Source organism: Canis aureus, chromosome 25, assembly GCF_053574225.1.
Source record: "Canis aureus isolate CA01 chromosome 25, VMU_Caureus_v.1.0, whole genome shotgun sequence".
Classification (NCBI taxonomy): Eukaryota; Metazoa; Chordata; class Mammalia; order Carnivora; family Canidae; genus Canis; species Canis aureus.
This window is the reverse complement of record NC_135635.1, coordinates 46,184,186-46,204,823: the sequence shown is the minus strand read 5'-3', so window position 1 is coordinate 46,204,823 and position 20,638 is coordinate 46,184,186. Positions and strand designations below refer to the sequence as shown.

Here is a 20,638-nt window from a genome sequence, read left to right as displayed (position 1 = left end):
GGCAGAGACATAGGCAGAGGGAGAAGGAGGCTCCATGTAGGGAGCCCCATGTGGGACTGGATTCTGGGACTCCAGGATCACGCCCTGGGCTGAAGGCAGGTTGCTAAACCACTGAGCAACCCACGGATCCCCAGCCCCTACATTTTAAACTTAGCCTACAAAGCCTATTAGGCTCCAATTTCTTTTGTGCTTATTGAATTCCCTTAGCTGAAATGTGTGCAGGAGATAGTCAAGTAAAATAAAAAAAAGGTAAGGCAGGCCACATGAACACAACAGAGGATGAGAGACAAGCAGCTTCTGCAAGGGAGAGTAATTAGGAATGTGAAGTACTGAGGCAGACCAGACCCTGTTTGCCCTCCAGATGGTGGTTGTCTTCATAGGTAAACCATTAGATGTTTTCTAAGTGTTATAAATTGGGATTTGAAAGGTGAAATCTCATTTTAGATATTGGCAACAAATTAGTATCTAACACCTAGGGACCAGGAAGGACCATGCCACTCAGATCATGTTTCTGAGCCATGTGGGATCTTCTCTATAATCTCTAGGCTCTACTCTAGGGTTCTCACTCCTTCTACCTGCAAATAGTTGGTGGTTTCATTCATTCATTCATTCACTCACTCACTCACTCACTTATTATGCCTTATAAAATATGAGGACTGGCCTAAGTAAGCCCAAGTATGAAGGCTCAGTTCATGTGTCATTTACTCACAGGAGGTTATATGCTGTTTACATTCTGTATTTTTACTTTAGAACGTTTATCACAGTGATTATATAATTTGTAATTACATAACTATTGCTGTAATTACTAGTGGACCTTCACTGCATAAGAATACTTACTATAAATACCATGAAGGCCATGAGAATGTCTGTTCTACCAGTACCTGCTGCCCAGCAAATAGTGAGTAATGTCCAGATGAAGGTTTAGGCAGATACCTTCATGCCATGAAGATTCAAGGCTAAAATGGAACAACCTTTGTGTTGGGCAGCCTGGCAAATTTACTTTAAAAATCTTAAAAGGATGGGCAGCCCAGGTGGCTCAGCGGTTTAGCGCCACCTTCAGCCCAGGATGTGATCCTAGAGACTGGGGATCAAGTCCCATATCAGGCTCCCTGCATGGAGCCTGCTTCTCCCTCTGCCTGTGGTCTCTGCCTCTCTCTCTCTCTCTCTCTCTCTCTCATGAGTAAATAATTAAAATCTTAAAAAAAAAAAAAAATCTTAAAAGGACATTTCTTCTGAGTAGTCACAGTTCCAGAAATTTCAACTAAGGAGATCATTCACTTGGTGTGCAAACTTTTATGTCCAAAGCTATGCATTATAGCCTGTTTACAACAGTTAAAAGCTAGGCACAAATGTCTAGCTATCAAATTGATTGGACAATTATGTTTAAAGGAAAGCTTGTTTAAGAAAAATAAGTTATAATGAAAAGATGCAAGATACAAAATGTAAAATTACATCACAGTATTAAAACTGTGCTTCAAAGCCATTGCCCTATAAAAGAATTGAAGAACTTAATTACCATATTCAAGTAGCAAAACAGTAGATGGATTCTTCACCTTTCATCTATTCTTTGTCTAGTAAAACCATCTGGGTATTCTTGGGAAAAAGTCATTATATTAGCACAATGAGTCTGGGAGGAATAACTCTCCTTTGAGGGTTACCAACTTCCACCCTGAAGAAGATGGCGTTTCATCAATCTCTTACTCATCTTGTAATGACAAGTTTACTGCACATTAGTATTGGGCCTAGTTTCCCAGCCCTAACAGATATCTAAGAGTAAATTTAATAGAACAGAAGTATTTGAGATACCACTTTTACCTGTATGAAAAATATAATCCATAACACCCCAAACCCCTGCCTTGCATGTCACTGGAGGGCTGAAAACTGGAAAACCATTTTGTCTCAGCTTTCTAAGAGTGAGCTCTATATAGTTCCGCCCTATACAGAAATGTAGTAGCAGAGAAAATGGATGTCAAGTTAGGGTCAAAACAAGGAATGAGTCCTTATCGAAAAGATCCTTTATTTGTTGACACATAAAATTTTGCTCTAAATGTCTATACATCTCAAGTGTATTGGAGAGCAGTTTACTTGGGAGTTATGGTGTGAGGGAGCCTAGAAGCTCCATATTAAAATTATGCTACTGGGCAGCTCTGGTAACTCAGCGGTTTAGCGCAGCCTTCAGCCCAGGAATTGTGATTGTGGAGACCCAGGATTGAGTTCCACATTGGGCTCCCTGCATGAAGCCTGTTTCTCCCTCTGCCTGTGTCTCTGCCTCTCTCTCTGTGTCTCTCGTGAATAAATAAATAAAATCTTTAAAAAAAAAAAAAAAAACTAAAATTATGCTACTGGTTATATGAACAATATAAGATACCCAGGTGGTAGAAATGTAGTAAAATCTAGTTTTAATTTGTTAGGTATTTTATTTTTTAAAGATTTTATTTATTTATTCATGAGAGACACACACAGGGTGGGGATGGGGGTGGGGGGTGGGGGTGGGCAGAGACACAGGCAGAGGGAGAAGCAGCTCCATGAAGGGAGCCTGATGTGGGACTTGATCTGGGGTCTCCAGGATCATACCCTGGACAGAAGGCGGCACTAAACCGCTGAGCCACCTGGGCTGCCCCAGTTAGGCATTTTACAAATACTGCAAGAAGCTATATTTCTGTAAAAATCACAAAGAAGGGCATAAACTAAAAGAAGTCTACACTTGATTATGTTAACTGGTGGATCCAAGAGTAAGGAAAATAGACTTGTCAGATTGAAATAAACTCAAGGATTATAATAAAACTGAACTGCAGAAGGAGTCAAACACAGAGCTGAGGAATCCATTTGTAAATACCACTAACGATCAGTTCTAGTTTGTTACAGGAGAGATGAAACATCACTGCACCTCGTCAATTAGTTCTTTCTACATAAAATATGTAGTAAAATCAGGATTACTCACGTGATATCCCTTCGTTGATAGCAGCCCTGAAGCAGGCAGGCGATCAGGTCGCTGATAAACTCTACATCATCTCTGTGAAGAGCTGCTTCTAACTCCTATGGAGGAGGAGAGAGAGAGATTAGAAAGATTTCTTAAAATCCACCTGTCCCTCCTTCCTACCACCCACACTATCAATATCACTCTCCAACCCGCTATAGGGTCAGTGTAGCCAAACTGCTTGCCTTTCCTCTCACAGTTACTGCTGGAAGAGCAGAGTTCAACTTTTGTTTTTCCACTGGGTTTATTTTGCCCATTGCTCCATTCCATTTCTCTGCATACCAGAAAAATCATACATATATCTCTTTTTGTAAGTCAATGGTAGCTGCATAATTATCAAAGAGCTTAACTTATATAAATATGCTATAATGCCTTCTACGTTAATGACAAGAAAGTCACAAATATGTGATTAAAAAGTATTCTTCATCCCCCTAACAGTTTTAACAGGTAAATCAATTGCTTTATAGAATCACTATGTTTATTGAAGAAAAGCACTGGTAAATGAGCAATATAGTTAAGAATTCTTATTTTGAGGAGGCTACACTTAAGTGACTAATGACAGGAGATTGCTAGAACTGAGCTGAATCTTACATCATCTAGAGAGAAGTGAGGTAATGTCTATGTTAATGGTTTAATCCTAGGTGAGATGTATTTGCTTTCCTTGGGACTCAAGCAGACAATGCCAAAGATCTAGCATTCTGAACAAGACTAAATTGACAAGGAGCTGCTGGGACAAAGTGATGGTGGGAAATTTTAGGAGATCCTGTTTCTCCTTTCAAACTCCCATAATAAACCAGTATTTCCTAAGATGATGGAATTTGTTCTAAGTCCTCAGCTCTTGAGAAAAAAAGTTTGACAGCACTGTTTCAACCAGAATGCTTGCATTCTGCATGCAAGCTATTTTCCAAGGTCTGCTCTGCTTTTACTAATCATCACCAGATCTATAAACACAGAAAAAAACCAAGCTTTGAAGGCTCTCGTATTAATGGTTCTGAAAGCATGAGGTGTGTGTGCATAAGAAACAATTTCTGACCTAAATACCAATTACACAGCAGTGCATACTTAACAGGGGATTCTGCCGCTACTATAAAAACATTATCGTTTTGCTAATAATTGTAATAAAATTATGTAAATTATTTTAATGGTTTCATTTATTTTTTTTTTAATTCTCAAGTTTGTAAACATTCCCTCTAAAACCTTCATAATATAGAGGTACCTTGGTGGCACAGTCAAGCATCTAACTCTTGGTTTTGGCTTGGGTTGCGATCGCAGGGTGGTGAGACAGAGCCCTGTAGTGGGATCTGTGAACAGGAGTCTACTTGAGATTCTCTCCCTCTCTCAAATAAATAAATCTTTTTTTTTTTTTTTTTAAAGTAAAATAAAACCTTCATAGGACAAAAAACTGCTCAGCAAACTAATGGACACAAATAAGCAAAATAGAAACTACCATGAGGTGGTTCACCAGAAAAGGTTCATCTAGCCTGTGCTGCCTTAAAACACAGGTGAATGAAACTCAAAATTCAAAGACTGCAAGGCTGAGGCTTGCAAATGTTTTGCTTGCCTTAATTATAAACCTGGGAATTATATCTATAGCAATGGTTCTTATTCTTCTATTAGCTTATTAATTACTGTTGGAAGAGTTCTCTTCTACATTCTAGTTACTGATCAACCAAAAAACAAGAAACTCTCCCAACCAGAGATAACTGGGATCTGAACTATAATTAGCCAGAATTCACTCATTCAACCAATATTTACTAGGCACCCACCCTGTGTAAGATAATATAGTACTTCCTAAGCACTGAGGAGCTTAGTTTGGAGAGATGAGTACAAAAACAGATAGACAAACCAACCAATTAGCACTATTAGGTACACAAAAGGTGCTATGGGTGCAATGGGAATTGAGAAGAAAAGGACTACTTGTGGCTGTGGGAAGCCTAAAACACTGCATGAAGATGGTAGTACCTGCAGTGGGAAAATTGTGGCTGGGTGGCAATGGGGGGAGAAACAGAGCATGAGCAGGTGCAGATGACACAGGGAGCAAGGCCACCAAGAAGACAGCTGCTTCATTTTAACTATTCTGTAGATTATATGAGGGGAAGTAATGTGAGTACTGGATACTGAGCTAATGAGTTTGGTGTTTCTTTGGAAAACAATGGAGACTCATTACAATTATTTTTATTGAGGAAAAGACACAGTGATACTTCTCTAGCTGTTGTGTATTTAAGAGGGATTCTAGTGGCAGAGGGTGCGAGGTGAGGTTAACCACAAGCAAGAGCCTGGGATAAAGATTCTGAAGGACTTAAATGAGAGAAATAGCAGCAATGGGGAAAAACACGAATTCAAGATCAGATAGAAATAAATGTGATGCAACAGCAAGGGAAGATTTGAATGGTTCATATTTTATGTTTGGTCACTGGGCAAGACTCCAAAGCAAATTGCAATTATAACAGAAGCTGAACTCTTGAAACACAAAGTCCCAGGCCATCTCATTTGATAGAGAAGCCAGAATTACTGAATCATAGGCTGGAAGATATATTACAGATTATACTATTTCAACTCTCTCAATTGAAGGATAAATAAACTAGGCCCAGGAAGGTTAACTGGCATCTCCTGTTGTACTTAGCAAAACAGTGCCAGGACCAAGTGAAACCCCAACCACTCCATCCAGGGCTCTTCCCACAGAGTAAGCCGCTTCCTACTGGCCCATGCTCTATGCTAGAAAGCCTGATGGCTTTAACAGCTCTAATAACCCACTTCCACCACTCCCAACCAAGCCCTCAAATGTACCATTCTGCCTAAGCAGAAAGAAATCCCTCCTGCAAAGCCATACTGTAACAGGTCCTTTACATGAAAAACTTTTATCTATAAAATCTTCCTAGCTGAGTTCCACTTTGCTGGTTTCTCCAGCAACATCTTCAACACTGTATGGTCACAAATTGTTACACACTCCTGCTGAGGTTCTGTCCTCATCAGTGTAAATTAAAGAGTACCACGTGTTTCTTGATTAAAAGTGCTATAGTCAGATGCTTTTTAGTGTTTTTAAAGAAAAGCACCAAATTAAACTATGATAAAGTCCACATTTGAAGAGATAAGAACTGGGAAGGCTTTACTAAGTAAAGGCTAAACTAAGTAAAAGTTTGTCATAAATCTCTGTGAAGGTATGCCAGGATTCCTAGAAGCAGGATACATGTCGATCACTTTTATTCAGTAGTAAATAATTTTTTATTTATTTATTTTTGAAGATTTTATTTATTCATGAGATGGGGGGGGGGGGGGAGACAGGCAGAGGGAGGAGAAGTGGGCTCCATCCTGGGACTCACGAATCACGCCCTAAGCCAAAGGCAGACACTCAATCGCTGAGGCACCCAGGCGTCCTAGTAGTAATTTAAAACGGTAATTTTATAAAACAGTCACACTACAAAGCAAAATGTAAAATCTGCATTAATTTTTATGCTGAAACTCCAAAAAAAGAAAACAAAAAGGGAAAAAAATGTCACTCCTAAAAGAGCAGTTAAAGTTCTATTATGAATTCCCTTTCTTTTCTATGCACTTCCCCCACCCACAGGCATTCCCTTCTCCCTTAGGTGTGAATGCTTGATAAGAATATGTTTCTGTTTCTATCAGAGTGAGTCATTTGGGCCTTACAGAAGAATGTCATTTCTGGCAATAAATCTATTTAGAATGTGAGGATATAACATGAAATTTCTGGTTACAGTGTTTTCCAAACAATATCAACTGCCAATATCCTTTTATTACTGCTCCCAGAGAGTCATCAAATAGAATTACTGACAAATTAGAATGAAGCAAGGTATTCCAGGACAAAATAAAAACTGAGACCTACAAAGATTAAGAGTGATATGGCAAAAAAAAAAAAAAAAAAAAAAAAAAGAGTGATATGGCCAAAAGATATGATGTTCTTAAACCCACACTCTACTTACATTAGGTTATTTATTTTCAAGTTAACTAACATCTTGTTAACCTGTGGCAGTTAGCAGAGATCAAAATTAGTAAGTCAATTTACAATTAGTAAACGTAAGAACAGCTTATCTTAAAATACATGCCCAATAGTTAAAATTATTAATTTGTATAACACATCTCTATTTTCTTCAATAAATCAAGGGAAAATTTTTTAAAAGATTTATTTATTTATTAGAGAGAGAGAGAGAGAGACAGACAGAGACAGAGACACAGGAGGAGGAAGAAGCAGGCTCCATGCCAGGAGCCCGACGCAGGACTCGATCCCGGGACTCCAGGATTGCGCCCTGGGCCAAAGGCAAGCGCCAAACCGCTGAGCCACCCAGGGATTCCCAATCAAGGGAAATTTTTATTTCCTATTTGTATTTTTAAAAATTCCCATAGGTGCTGGGAAGTAGAAGACTGAATGAGAGCAACATTGATACTGATGATGTTCTAACTCTGATGGATGCTATTTTCACAGATGGTATCACTTATAAATGAATAAAGCAAAAACATTCGTAGACCAATGATGATAGAATGTGTCATGAACTAAAAACACGGATTAATAAAATCTGTGAATCTGAAATTTAAAAAAGAAAAAGAAGGAAAGACAAAATTGTTTCACTATATTTTCTGCCTGCCTCAGTAAACAGGCTTCCTTGGTGATTCAACCATAGTTTTCTTACTTAACATCATCAGCAGAAACTAGGGAGTAACATCCTTATCTTAATTCGAAAAAAGAATATTAAGTGCTCTTGTTCAATACTCAACTGTGATGGGCAGGCTAAAGGGCATTGGTAAAAAATTCTCCGCAGTGAACCTAGGTTTCCTTTTCTTAGCACAGCCATGATCTAATGAGTTAACAACTGGGGAAAGCGGTTACACAGAAAGGCAGAGTTTCAGGGATGTTGGATCAGCTCTTCCAAGGAGAACTGAGCAGGCTTGAATTGCTCCTCTAATGACACAAGTATCGAGAGGAACTCTGATATTTACAAATAAAATTCAACACCTCGCCCTTGCCTACCACCATTTTACTCATGGAATACAGTAAACTCAGAAATCAGTAAGAAAATGGGCTCAGGGATCCCTGGGTGGCGCAGCGGTTTGGCGCCTGCCTTTGGCCCAGGGCACGATCCTGGAGACCCGGGATCAAATCCCACATCGGGCTCCCGGTGCATGGAGCCTGCTTCTCCCTCTGCCTGTGTCTCTGCCTCTCTCTCTCTCTGTGACTATCATGAATAAATAAATAAAATCTTAAAAAAAAAAAAAAAAGAAAATGGGCTCAAAATATAAAACTGCTTTTCAAATGTACTTCTATATTGTGCTTCATAAATCAGCAGCTATCTACATAACCCACCAAAAAATATGCAGGGTTCATGGTGACTTGTAAGGTGACAAAGTTATCAGTGAAGTTTTCCCCTCTAGCTCAGCAGAACTGAAAATGCAGAATTGGTAAAGATTACAATGAAGAATAGGTGATAAATCCCCTGGAGGGCAAGCTTCTCCCACCTTTCTCCTTCCCCTTAGTTACAGTTAACACCAGCAGTTGGTACTACATGGATAAACCAAGGCACACTAATATAGGCCTCAGTTTTCACCCTATGGTGAAACAAAGATTAAGAATGCTATAGAAAGACAGCAAAGAAGATGGGTAACAGGAAAGCAATTTTAATCCTGCTGAACAGAAGAACTTGCTTATCAGTTAATTTTTCACTTTACTGGGTATAGTAAAAAAGAAAAAGTTCTGGAGTTCTGTTTCACAACAGTGTGAATATACTTAACACTACTGAATTGTGCACTTAAAAATGGCTAAGATGACAAGTTTTATATTACGTTTTTTACCACAATTCAGAAAAAAATTGTCGCACTAAAAGTAACTACCACCAAGGATTTTGTAATGATTATTATGAGGCAATGCTTATAAAAGCCAGTGGAGCCTGGCACACCGTAAATATTCCACAACATGCTAATATTACAATTATTTCATCTTGATTACAATGAAAGTGTGTGTGTGGGGGGGGGGAAGGAAAGACTGAAGAGATAGAAAGTGGTCTTTTCAAAATTCAGGTTTCTTAACAGAAATTAAAATCCTTTTAATACACAGCCTACCATGTTCATAAGCCAATAAAAACCCAACAGTTCTCCAAGGAATTATTTGGAAACCCAGGTTATTCAAAGCTTTGCTACTTAGGCCTTCAAACCCAGAGCTTAGAGTCTTAGAAGCAAGGGAATAAATAAGGACTACCCTCCTAAAATACCCCTCCCCCCACACACACTTTCTCTCCTCCCCTTTTGTATTTCCTTTTCACTGTGGGCACTGAGCTGTGAGCACAGAAATCTGAACTTTGCCAAAATGCTCTGGGACTGAAGAGGAAGGGGTGGGGGAGCAGATAGCTCGGCCAATCGTTTAGGAGAAGGGGGACCTGGTCCTATGGCTCCTCTGTAGCTTCAGAGAGTAGCTGGAGGGAGTAACAGGATTTGTCCTCTTTGCAGCTGGCGTCACAGTTCATTAGGGACAAGTCTGTTTAACATCCTTCCACCTCCTCTACCCTCAAGAACAGGCGGTGGCTGCTCAGAGAAGAACTCAGGACTGAGTGAGGGCAACAGCTTCAAACCCTGATTGGCAATGAGAAAGAAATAGGGCCTTTAGCATAGGTGATGGAAAAACACTTGTTAACAATTCTTTACCTTAAAAACTCCCACTTGGGGCAGCCCGGGTGGCTCACCAGTTAGCACTGCCTTCAGCCAGGGGTGTGACCCCAGGATCCAGTCCCGTGTCAGGCTCCCTGCAGGGAGCCTGCTTCCCTCTCTGCCTCTCTCTCTCTCTCTCTCTCTGTGTCTCTCATGAATAAATAAACAAAATCTTAAAAAAAAAAAAAAAAGTCCCACTTGCCTAATAAACTAAGATTTCTAGACTGGAGACAAATGACACAGAAAGAACATTACCAATTACATTAATGTATAACAACTATTCACTTAATATCTTTTCTTAAATAACATTAAAGGTAGCTTTCTATTGTTTGACACACTTCTAATCTCCAGGAATTTTCTTTGATCTTTTACTAAGGAAGGTGGTAAAGACAAACTTTCTTTTCTTTAACGTCCAAGAATCAGGACCACAGATTTGTACTACTGTTATTTGGGCACAGTAATTCCTTTGAGTTTACTTTAAGGAGGCAAAAAAGGCCTCAGGATAAAAGAATCATAGATGCTGTATTTGATTTTAGAAGGTTACAAATCCTCCTAATTTGCACAAGGACCAACTGCAATGTGGTGTCTCAGGCAAAGACCAGGGCTTCTGTACAGGACCCAGAATGGCGCTTACACAAAGGAGATGCAAAGCAGGCCTTCCTGAAGGAGTCTCCCAGCTGCTTTCCAAGAGAGAATGCCTGGAGTGTGAGCGCAGAATACATGAAGAAGTCAGCACACGCGCCTCCAGAAGGCATCCCTGACTCTGGCAGCTGATGCTTTCTAACTTGGTATAAATTAATTTAATCCCAAAGGCCTGCCCCATGCCAATTTAGACTGTAAAGTATAAATCAGCTCGAGTGGGTATAATGGTGAGGGACCTGAAACTGGCTATTAAAACACTTTCAGTTGGCCAAGCGATTTATCCCAGGAGTCCCCAAAGGCCAGCAGGTCTGTATTGCTGCTTTGCTGCAACCATATCATTCCTCTCAACCATCCATGAAACAGCTGTGTCACTGACTATGCTGCTGGGTAACAGAAACGAAACCAAAATAGCTTCTCCCCACAAATGACTGCTACCCTAAAATATTAGGCAAACTGGAAAATACTAATTATACCAATAAATGGGTAAATCTAGAAAAGCAAGATTTTCCGAAAAGGCATAAATTATCAAAGCTGGTTCTAGCATTAAAAAAAAAAAAAGGCTCAGGAAGTTTCATGGATATTCTCCCTTAAGAAAACATCCATGATTATATAAACAATTCCTGAGCACTGAAAAAGTTGGAAAGCTCAGTATGTTCCGAGGCTAGAATACTGGACAGGAATAGCCATGCAAACAAGAAATCTGGAAAAGCAGGTTCTTGACAGACCATACACAACCTCAGATATCAGGTCAAGCAGTCTAGATTTCACTGCTTTCCACCCAGGAAATGTATAGCTCTAGAGTTCCACAGTGCATGGCCAGAATATATCAGTTTAAAATGGCACAGCTTCTAGAGAGTCAGGTTTACTTTTATTTATCTCTTTGTTTGTTTTCACTGTTTAAGTTGTTGTTGAAGATACTTTTAACTTAAACATTTGCATGAATTTAAGACAGGGGATTTCATCAGAGAATTTACGTTTGGAGCTACTTAGGACTATCGCTCTATGTAAAATTATGCAGTCCTCATTCTCTGTCATTAGAACTTACTACTGGATTAGTTCGGAATTATTATAGGTATTTCAGGGAAACCACTAAAGAACAGGGAATGCTTTTGAACAGGCGGCAGTAGGGAAAGAATAGTCAAACCTAGAAGGTTATCTAGATGTGGTCTGCAGGACACATTGTTAGGAAGAGAGATTAGAGGGTGAGATTTCTGATCTAGTCCAGGGAAGAATCGATGGGGCCAATACTAGAAAGATGATCACCCAGGGGGATCCCTGGGTGGCGCAGCGGTTTAGCGCCTGCCTTTGGCCCAGGGCGCGATCCTGGAGACCCGGGATCGAATCCCACATCGGGCTCCCGGTGCATGGAGCCTGCTTCTCCTTCTGCCTATGTCTCTGCCTCTCTCTCTCTCTCTGTGTGTGACTATCATAAATAAATTAAAAAAAAAAAAAAGATGACAGGGGAAATACACAAGAGAAGGTGACAGGAGAGGATTTCAGAAGCAGACTCATTAAGATTTTGCAATTAATTGTATGTGGCTTTAAAAAGGACAAAAAAAATTTTAGGTAACAAGTTCTAATCCTCCCCATCCCTAAAAAAATATTATGGTCTTTTAAGTTGGTAAACAGAATTAAGGACAATAAAGGTTGAAAGGTGAATGGAAGATTGGGGCAGTGGGAAGAAACAACAAAGACTTGATGTTTGAAATAAGATCTTAGAAGGTTTAGAGTGGGAAATAATTTTGTAATGTCATAAATCCTTGGGATCCCTGGGTGGCGCAGTGGTTTGGCGCCTGCCTTTGGCCCAGGGCGCGATCCTGGAGACCCAGGATCGAATCCCACATCGGGCTCCCGGTGCATGGAGCCTGCTTCTCCCTCTGCCTGTGTCTCTGCCTCTCTCTCTCTCTGTGACTATCATAAAAAAAAAATAAAAAAAAATAAAAATAAAAAAATAAAAAATAAATCCTATTGTTCCCATCTGATTGTGTCCTAGTCTATGTGAGAGTGGCAAAAACATACACATAGAGAAAAATGTCTAATGTGTCAGGGAGGTAGGGGTCTCTCTGAATCAATTCAAGCAGTTCAACATATAATGGGCATGTGACAGTGGGATGTCACATAGTGGAAAGGCATCCCTAGCATCTGAAGACATACTGCATGCCAGGCTCTGTGTTATGTGCTGGGGATGCAAAAGGAGAGTAAGAACCCTACCTTCAAGTAGCATAAAATCTAGAAGTGGGGTGTTGTGGGGGACAAACAAAAAATAAATTCCATTTAGAATAACAACTGGCACAGCAGAGTGGTGCGGAGATAAGTGAGCAAAATGCTGCTCTGGCAATTAGTTAGCAAAGACTAGAAGATGAGAAGGATCCAATCAGTTCACACAAGGGCAGTAGGAACAGTGGAGGTTCTCAGTAAAATGCAGGTTTCCTCAAAGAATGAAATGCTGGGGCAGCCCACGTGGCTCAGTGGTTTAGCACCACCTTCAATCCAGGGCCTGATCCTGGAGACCCAGGATCAAGTCCCATGTCAGACTCCCTGCATGGAGCCTGCTTCTCCCTCTGCTGTGTCTGTGCCGCTCTCTCAACATTCTGTCTCTCATGAATAAATAAAAAAGAATGAAATACTAATAATGAAAACATAATAGTGACCTGTGCCAAAACCCCTGGTACTGCACAGTGCCTCCACAGAGCAAGTGGTCACAGAACATTCACAGAGAAAATGGAAAGAAAATTAGCTATTGGGAACAACTTGTCTAAAAGATGACTGTGTGACTGAAGATTTTCGGAAATGCCTGAAATTCTATCAAGAAATCTGTAAAGGCAGGACAAAACTAGGAATGAGCGGGCTGTGACTGTAACTAAGAAAATAGTATTGAGGGATGCCTGGGTGGCTCAGCAGTTGAGCGTCTGTCTTTAGCTCAGGGCGTGTTCCTGGAGATCCAGGATCCAGTCCTGCATTGGGTCCCTGCGTAAAGCCTGCTTCTCCCTCTGCCTGTGTCTCTGCCTCTCTCTCTCTGTCTCTCATGAAGAAATAAAATCTTTTTAAAAAAGGAAAAGAGTATTGAAATCTTGTTGGAAAAAAAAGGAGGGGGGGATGGAATGTTACAACCAAAAGAGGATATGCTATCTATAATGGGAAAGAGGTCTCAAGATAAAGAATTTGGCAGTGTTTATCTAGCCCTATCCTGAGGGAGAGATACTGATGAAACTCGGTATCTAGGGCAGGAATATTTCATCAGGCCTGTAAGAAATTATCCCCTCAAGATGAATTCATTCTCTTTTGATTCTCAGCTTCTTGATTAGCAACAGTGAGTACGTCTTGGTATTAGGAAGGTGGTGTGTGTTGAATGGCAGGTGTTAATATAATGACCATGGAACGATATCTACTGAATTTTAAATAAGCAAAATGCCATTCGGTGACTCTGGATCTACTGAAATTGTTAAGTTTTTAAGCCTACAAATTGAGAACCAGAACCGGTCAACTTGAAAGTACTCACAACGGAGCAAGACATAGATTAAATAGGAACGAGAGTGCACAGATGATGTTTAGAAAAGGAATACCTTAGAAGCGAAGTTGACAAATAGGTATGATTTTGGTGGGCTGAGGCAAAGATTTTTCAGCAAAATTCTTACAAAAGATTTATCTTGAATGTGAATACTTACTAAATTTTTTCTATTAAAAGACACTCCCTCGTTTTACTTTTGGGTAACAGCAATTTAGGAAAGAGAAAATCGCCTGAATCAACCTCAATCAATGCCAGTTTCGGATTCGTACAGATGTCATTTGATGGAATTTATCTAATTTTTTGATTTACCTTAAAAGGAGACAAAAAACCTTTACAACAACTCTAAAACTCTGGAGCCATGAACTCAACTCCAAGTGTTAAAATGTAATTATAGAAATCAGTTTACATAGAGACCACATGTGTTTATGTTTAATGATCATGAATATATACCTAGAGAACAACTGCAAAACCAAACTATCCTACTATTAACTAAGTAATTGTGACTTGGAATAATACCTTCAGAAAATCTATCAAAAACTGATTCAGAGGGATCCCTGGGTGGCGCAGCGGTTTGGCGCCTGCCTTTGGCCTAGGGCGCGATCCTGGAGACCCGGGATCGAATCCCACGTCGGGCTCCCGGTGCATGGAGCCTGCTTCTCCCTCTGCCTATGTCTCTGCCTCTCTCTCTCTCTCTGTGTGACTATCATAAATAAATAAAAATTAAAAAAAAAAAAAACTGATTCAGAGACTTAAGATTGAAGGGAGGTTGAAAAATTATACTTTTCAGTTCTTCAAAAGTGGTGCTAATGATGATGAAATTCTTTCTAGAAATAAGAATGGAAAAAATCAATTATTTCTAAATTTAAAAATCCAAATGTTTATAGAAAAATCCCTGAGATAGGGGCAGCCCAGTGGCTCAGTGGTTTAGCGCCGCCTTCAGTCCAGGGTCTGATCCTGGAGTCCTGGGATGGAGTCCCACGTTGAGCTCCCTGCATGGAGCCTGCTTCTCCCTCTGTGTCTCTGTGTCTCTGTGTCTGTCTCTCTCTCTGTGTATGTGTCTCTCATAAATAAATGGAATCTTAAAAAAGAAAGAAAAATCCCTAAGATAAATTTTCCAAATAGAACTTTGACTATTTCACCTCTCTTATTAAAAGTTTCATACACTATGGTAAGTTAATATTCCCAAAGTTTTATTGAATCATCTCGTTGGAAAACGGGGTATTGCCTAAATTGAAACACCCATGGCTACTTATACATGTTAATACTACTATGAAAGTGACTGAACCTGGGACGCCTGGGTGGCTCAGTGGCTGAGCGTCTTCCTTTGGCTCAGGGCGTGATCCCGGGATCCAGGATCAAGTCCATCAGGCTCCCTGCATGGAGTCTGCCTCTCCCTCTGCCTGTGTCTCTGCTTCTCTCTGTGTGTGTCTCTCATTAGTAAATAAATAAAATCATTTTAAAAGAAAGAAGAAAGAAAGAAAGAAAGAAAGAGCGAGAGAGAGAGAGAGAGAGAGAGAGAGAGAGAGAGAGAGAGAGAAAGAAAGAAAGAAAGAAAGAAAGAAAGAAAGAAAGAAAGAAACTGAACCAGAATCATATCTCATGCCCTTTCCAACTGTAGCAAAGGGAATCACACCATTTATTTATTTATTTATTTATTTATTTATTTATTTATTTATTTAATTTATTTATTTATTTATTTATGATAGTCACAGAGAGAGAGAGAGAGAGAGAGAGAGAGGCAGAGACACAGGCAGAAGGAGAAGCAGGCTCCATGCACCGGGAGCCTGATGTGGGACTCGATCCCGGGTCTCCAGGATCATGCCCCGGGCCAAAGGCAGGCGCCAAACCGCTGCGCCACCCAGGGATCCCCCGCTGCGCCACCCAGGGATCCTCGAATCACACCTTTTATAAAGGAAAAGACTGTAAGAGTCTGGAAAGGAGAAAAGGAATGGAAAATAGCATTTTACTTCTAAAACATAGCCTAACTGGTTCACTCTTTTATTCAACTTCTAAACAGATAAGAATTACTACCTATACCCTACCCTATTATCCACCCCCAACCAATACCCTATTAATACATATAACCAAATATTAATACATATCCTTCTAGTTCTTTGGGCCCCAGTCTAGAAGGCATCTTTGTAACTTCCAGATCCAATCTCCATATATATGATGGATAAATAAATTGATGAAAATAGTATGATCCTCTGTGTCATCAGGTGTTTCGGTGATGTAGCATTATTTTTTTTAAAGATTTGATTTATTCATGAGAGACATGGAGAGAGAGGCAGAGACCTACACAGAGGAAAAAGCAGGCTCCATGCAGGGAGCCCAATGTGGGACTTTATCCAGGACCTGGGGATCATGCACTGAGCCAAAGGCAGACGCTCAGGCTTGCCCTTCCCTATATATTTCCCTTTTCATCTGCCCTCCTCCTCCTCCACATAAGAATTGTTTCGTGATCAAGTTGAATAATAAAACAATCCAATGTTCTCCAATTAGGCTTTATCAATATCTATAGTGGGTAATGTCAACTTTATGGCGGGAAGGAGTTGAAAGGTTAACAAGAAAAAACTGGTAAGGGTCCTTGAGTATTAGAAGACTTTGGATTTCACGGAGGAATTTGATACAAACAATTTGGAGGATATAGGTAGATTATGGATACAAAAAGGAAAGGACAAAACCAAGAAATAGAAAAAACAAAACCAAGAAATAGGATTACCACGTAGTTCTAACAAAAATATTAGATACGTTGCAGAGTATTACAAAATGCTTATGGCATTTATATGGACAAGAGATTGGTATCTCTAGGACAGGCCAGGACATTAAAAAACAAAATAAGGGGACCCCTAGGTGGCTGAGCGGTTTGGTCCAGGGTGTGATCCTGGAGTCCCAGGATGAAGTCCCACATTGGGCTCCTTGCAAGGAGCCTGCTTCTCCCTCTGCCTGTGTCCCTGCCCACCGCCCACCCCCCATGAATAAATGAATAAAAATCTTAAAAAAAAAAAAAAACTATCGGAAAGCACTGATTCATACACTGACAGGACTTTTTTATTCCTCAAAAGCATAATAAACCAAAAAACATGTGGTGACTGCCAAAATTAACTGAAATTGGGCCATGGTAAAAAGGAATCAGAAAGATATTCTCTGTCAAACCTCTACTTTCAAGTATAAGCAACAGAATTAACCAACTACAATATATTCACTTCTTTGACAACTTAAGAATTGGGAATTTTAAGGGGTACCTGGGTGGCTCAGTTGGATAAGCATGACTCTTGGTTTCAGCTCAGGTGCTAATCTCAGGGTTGTGAAATCGAGCCCAAAAATCTCTGTGCAAAATATTATCATCAATATTAGTGGTGCGAACAAATCTTTATTCTCAACATTCTACTGTAATCAAGTCACATCTAATGAATGGATTCTGAGCCCTCATCATTCTGGATCTAAAAGCAGCATTTAAATTAGTTGGGGTTATTGGGACGCTACAGCCCAATAACTGTGGCTCAGTGGTTGAGCATCTGCCTTGGGCTCAGGGTGTGATCCAGGGTCCTGGGAATTTAGTCCCGCATCCGGCTCCCTGCAAGGAGCCTGTTTCTCCCCTCTGCCTATGTCTCTGCCTCTCGTGAATGAATAAATAAATAAAATATTTAAAATATAAATAAATTAGTTGGTTATTTCCTCTAGCTTAAAAGTTTTGTCTCTTGGCTTCAAAAGACTCACCTCACTGGTTTTCCTTTTCAATTTTCTTGGCTGATTTCCCCCCTTTCTTCTTGTACTCTGTATGTTGGTAAAAACGTCTTGGGGTTCAGTCTTTGAATCTATCTCTTCACTGTCCTTTTGGCCTACATTCACTGCCTTTATGAGCTCCTCCAGCCATGACTTTAAATACTATCCATTACGCTAATCATGCTCTCTCATTTGTACCTCCATTCCTCTCTCCTCAGAATCCCAAAGTTGGCTCATCCAATAGAGTCCCTGTACCTAACGCAGTGGTGACACTGAGAGTCAAATAGGCATAATGAACTTAATATGATCAAAACTGAATTTTCAATTTTACCTCCTTAAACCTGCTTCTACTCTTACATTCCCAACCACAGTAAATGGAATCTTCTTCTAGCAGGAAATTCTGAGTTATCCTTGACTCTTCTCTTTTTCTTCCATTTCACATCCAAACCTTTAACAGATTTTGTTGATTCTGCCTTCAACTGAGATTTAGAAACTGCTCTCTCCTCACTGCCTTCTCCACTACCCTCCATTTAAGCATCAACAATTTAGTAGCATACAAGCTCAACTATCAGCTTCTTTCCTTATGTGTTCATACTAATAGCTTACTAAACTTGAGTCAGAACATGTCACTCCTGTGCAAAAGCCTTCTTCAGAATAAAATCCAAAGTTTATACCACAGCCTTCACAACCTTCCCTGGTAATACCTTCCTGCTGAACCTCTATTATTTCTTACTGCTCTTGTCCTAGCTCACTCCCCTCAGCATACCAGCCTCTTACCTGTTCCTCAAAGATCCTCAGAATGCTCCTGCCCTTTCTCGGACTTTAAGACCGCTACCCCTATTATCTACATGGCTTGCCCTGTTACCCGGTTCCTGCACATCCTCATCATTCTCTATTCCCTTTATTATACTTTATTTTCCTAATTCACTTATCACCTATCTATTATATATATTTATTTTCTTTCTTCCACTGCTGCCATGCAAATCCTTTGAGGAACTTTGTGCCCACTTCCCAAAACTGTACCCGCCCACTAACTCCACTACTGTGGAGTACTTAGAAACATTTTTTGAAATAAGTTAGCCAGTTTCCAGAAGCCAAGATTCTAAACTTAAGGCCATGGTCCAGTAAAAGAAGCCCTAAATCCTAACTTTTATAAAGGATAATCAAAGATATGAATATTGAGAAGAATATTATGAAAATAAAGGATCTGAAACGTTTTACACCTACTCTGCTTTGATCTGAAGTCATTTTTTTTTAAATATTTTTTTAATTTTATTTATTTATGATAGTCACATAGAGAGAGAGAGAGAGAGAGGCAGAGACACAGGCAGAGGGAGAAGCAGGCTCCATGCACCGGGAGCCCGACGTGGGATTCGATCCCGGGTCTCCAGGATCGCGCCCTGGGCCAAAGGCAGGCGCCAAACCGCTGCGCCACCCAGGGATCCCTGATCTGAAGTCATTTAACAATTACCTAGATTTGTGAAAACTATTACTCCAAAAATTAAATTTGTAAGTATTCACTAATAAAGCAAATACATTGTTGGTTTCAGGAAGAACTAACCACACCTATGGGTTTAAGACACAAGCTATAGGGATCTCTGGGTGGCGCAGCGGTTTAGCGCCTGCCTTTGGCTCAGGGCGTGATCCTGGAGACCTGGGATCGAATCCCATGTCGGGCTCCCGGTGCATGGAGCCTGCTTCTCCCTCTGCCTGTGTCTCTGCCTCTCTCTCTCTCTCTGTGTGACTATCATAAATAAATAAAAATAAAAATTAAAAAAAAGACACAAGCTATAGAGAAGCACTTCTTGGCATCTAAGCAGTGTTGGAAAGCCATAGATAATAAGAACTTGCTTTAAAGTATTCATAATTTCACATTTCCCTCTCAATCTCCCACTGCCACTGCTCTAATAACAGATTTTGCACTTCTCACCTAAACTTCCATATAGTCTTCCACATCCAACATAGATTCATCTACCCTGTTGCCATATTAAATTTGCTCCAATTATTGTCATATCACTTATATAGAAGCCTCCAAGGACTCCGCACAATTCACCAAACTGGGCATACACTCAAACTCCTAAGCTTATCATTCAAAATTATTCTGAAAGGACCTCAGTATACCTTTTCAATATTCTCCCATTAAGCTAGAGATCTTGTAGAGAACTAGTTAAGTGCTTTAAAACACTTTGTACTTACCAAATGTATCTAGAAATTACTTAAAAGCTGTAGTAAGTACAGTCCTGTTTCAGGCATTTAAACACAAGGCCATTCATTCCTTAGTGCTAAATATTTGTTATTTTTCAGAAATGGTGAGTACTTCCCAATCTCTACTCCTGTCATTTGTGTGTGTGTGTGTGTGTGTGTGTGTGTTAGAGTAAATAAACATGCCCCTTTTGCTGCCACCCGATCCAATCACATGAGACAAACACAGCAAACATCTGGAAGGAAGGCTGCTTTTCTGCATTTTCTGGTGCACAGAGGCTTGACTGTGAGAAAGTCTGGCCTAAGTTTTAAGTCTGCCTGAGTCCCTAAAAGATTTCTGCTAATTGGAGACTGCTAATTGCTTTCACCTGGACAAATTGGTCTACTGATCATGAAAGGCCCCAAACTCTCATACCCAGGAGTTTCAAGATAGAGAGGCTAAGTCTCTTAAAATATGGTAAGTTAAAATGAGAGCCCTAACCCAAAATAAAAAGTATGGGACTATGGAAAGAAGTGGAGAGTAAAGTATAGGAAATCTGATTTATTTTTCTGCCTCAAGCACCTATCTGCTAGGAGTGCTTGAAAAGAGAAAGGGGATGGAAAAATACTGTCTCAACAGAGAATATTTAAAATACGAGCAAGGAAATTATGTTTTTTCAAAAACGCAACATTGTTTTAGGGGATGGTAAGAATCAAAACTAATGTTAGGAAGCTATCTGGCAAGGGAAGTTGCTTTGGAAGAAAAGAAAAGCCTTCCTCATTCAGGATAAACAATTTTCTATTTCTGTAGGTAAGTAACAAGGGGCACCAGCACAGCAACTCAGTCATTGCAACCACTGGTGCTTCTCTGATGCTGGGAATTAGGGAAGCAACTAACAAGTCTCAGAATGTGACCAGCGGAGACTAAACCTAACCTGTCAACCACATCCTGCTAG

The 20,638-nt window shown here is 40.1% G+C and overlaps 1 protein-coding gene across 5 annotated transcripts in view; it reads right to left on the bottom strand.

Moving 5' to 3' along the window:
• Positions 1-20,638, bottom strand: part of CECR2 (CECR2 histone acetyl-lysine reader) — a 175,108-nt gene that overhangs the window by 65,361 nt on the left and 89,109 nt on the right. For all 5 annotated transcript variants that reach the window (XM_077871714.1, XM_077871715.1, XM_077871718.1 and 2 more), the window contains exon 2: positions 2,942-3,036. In XM_077871714.1, the coding sequence (XP_077727840.1) occupies positions 2,942-3,036 (95 nt within the window). The remainder of the gene's footprint in view (positions 1-2,941; positions 3,037-20,638) is intronic.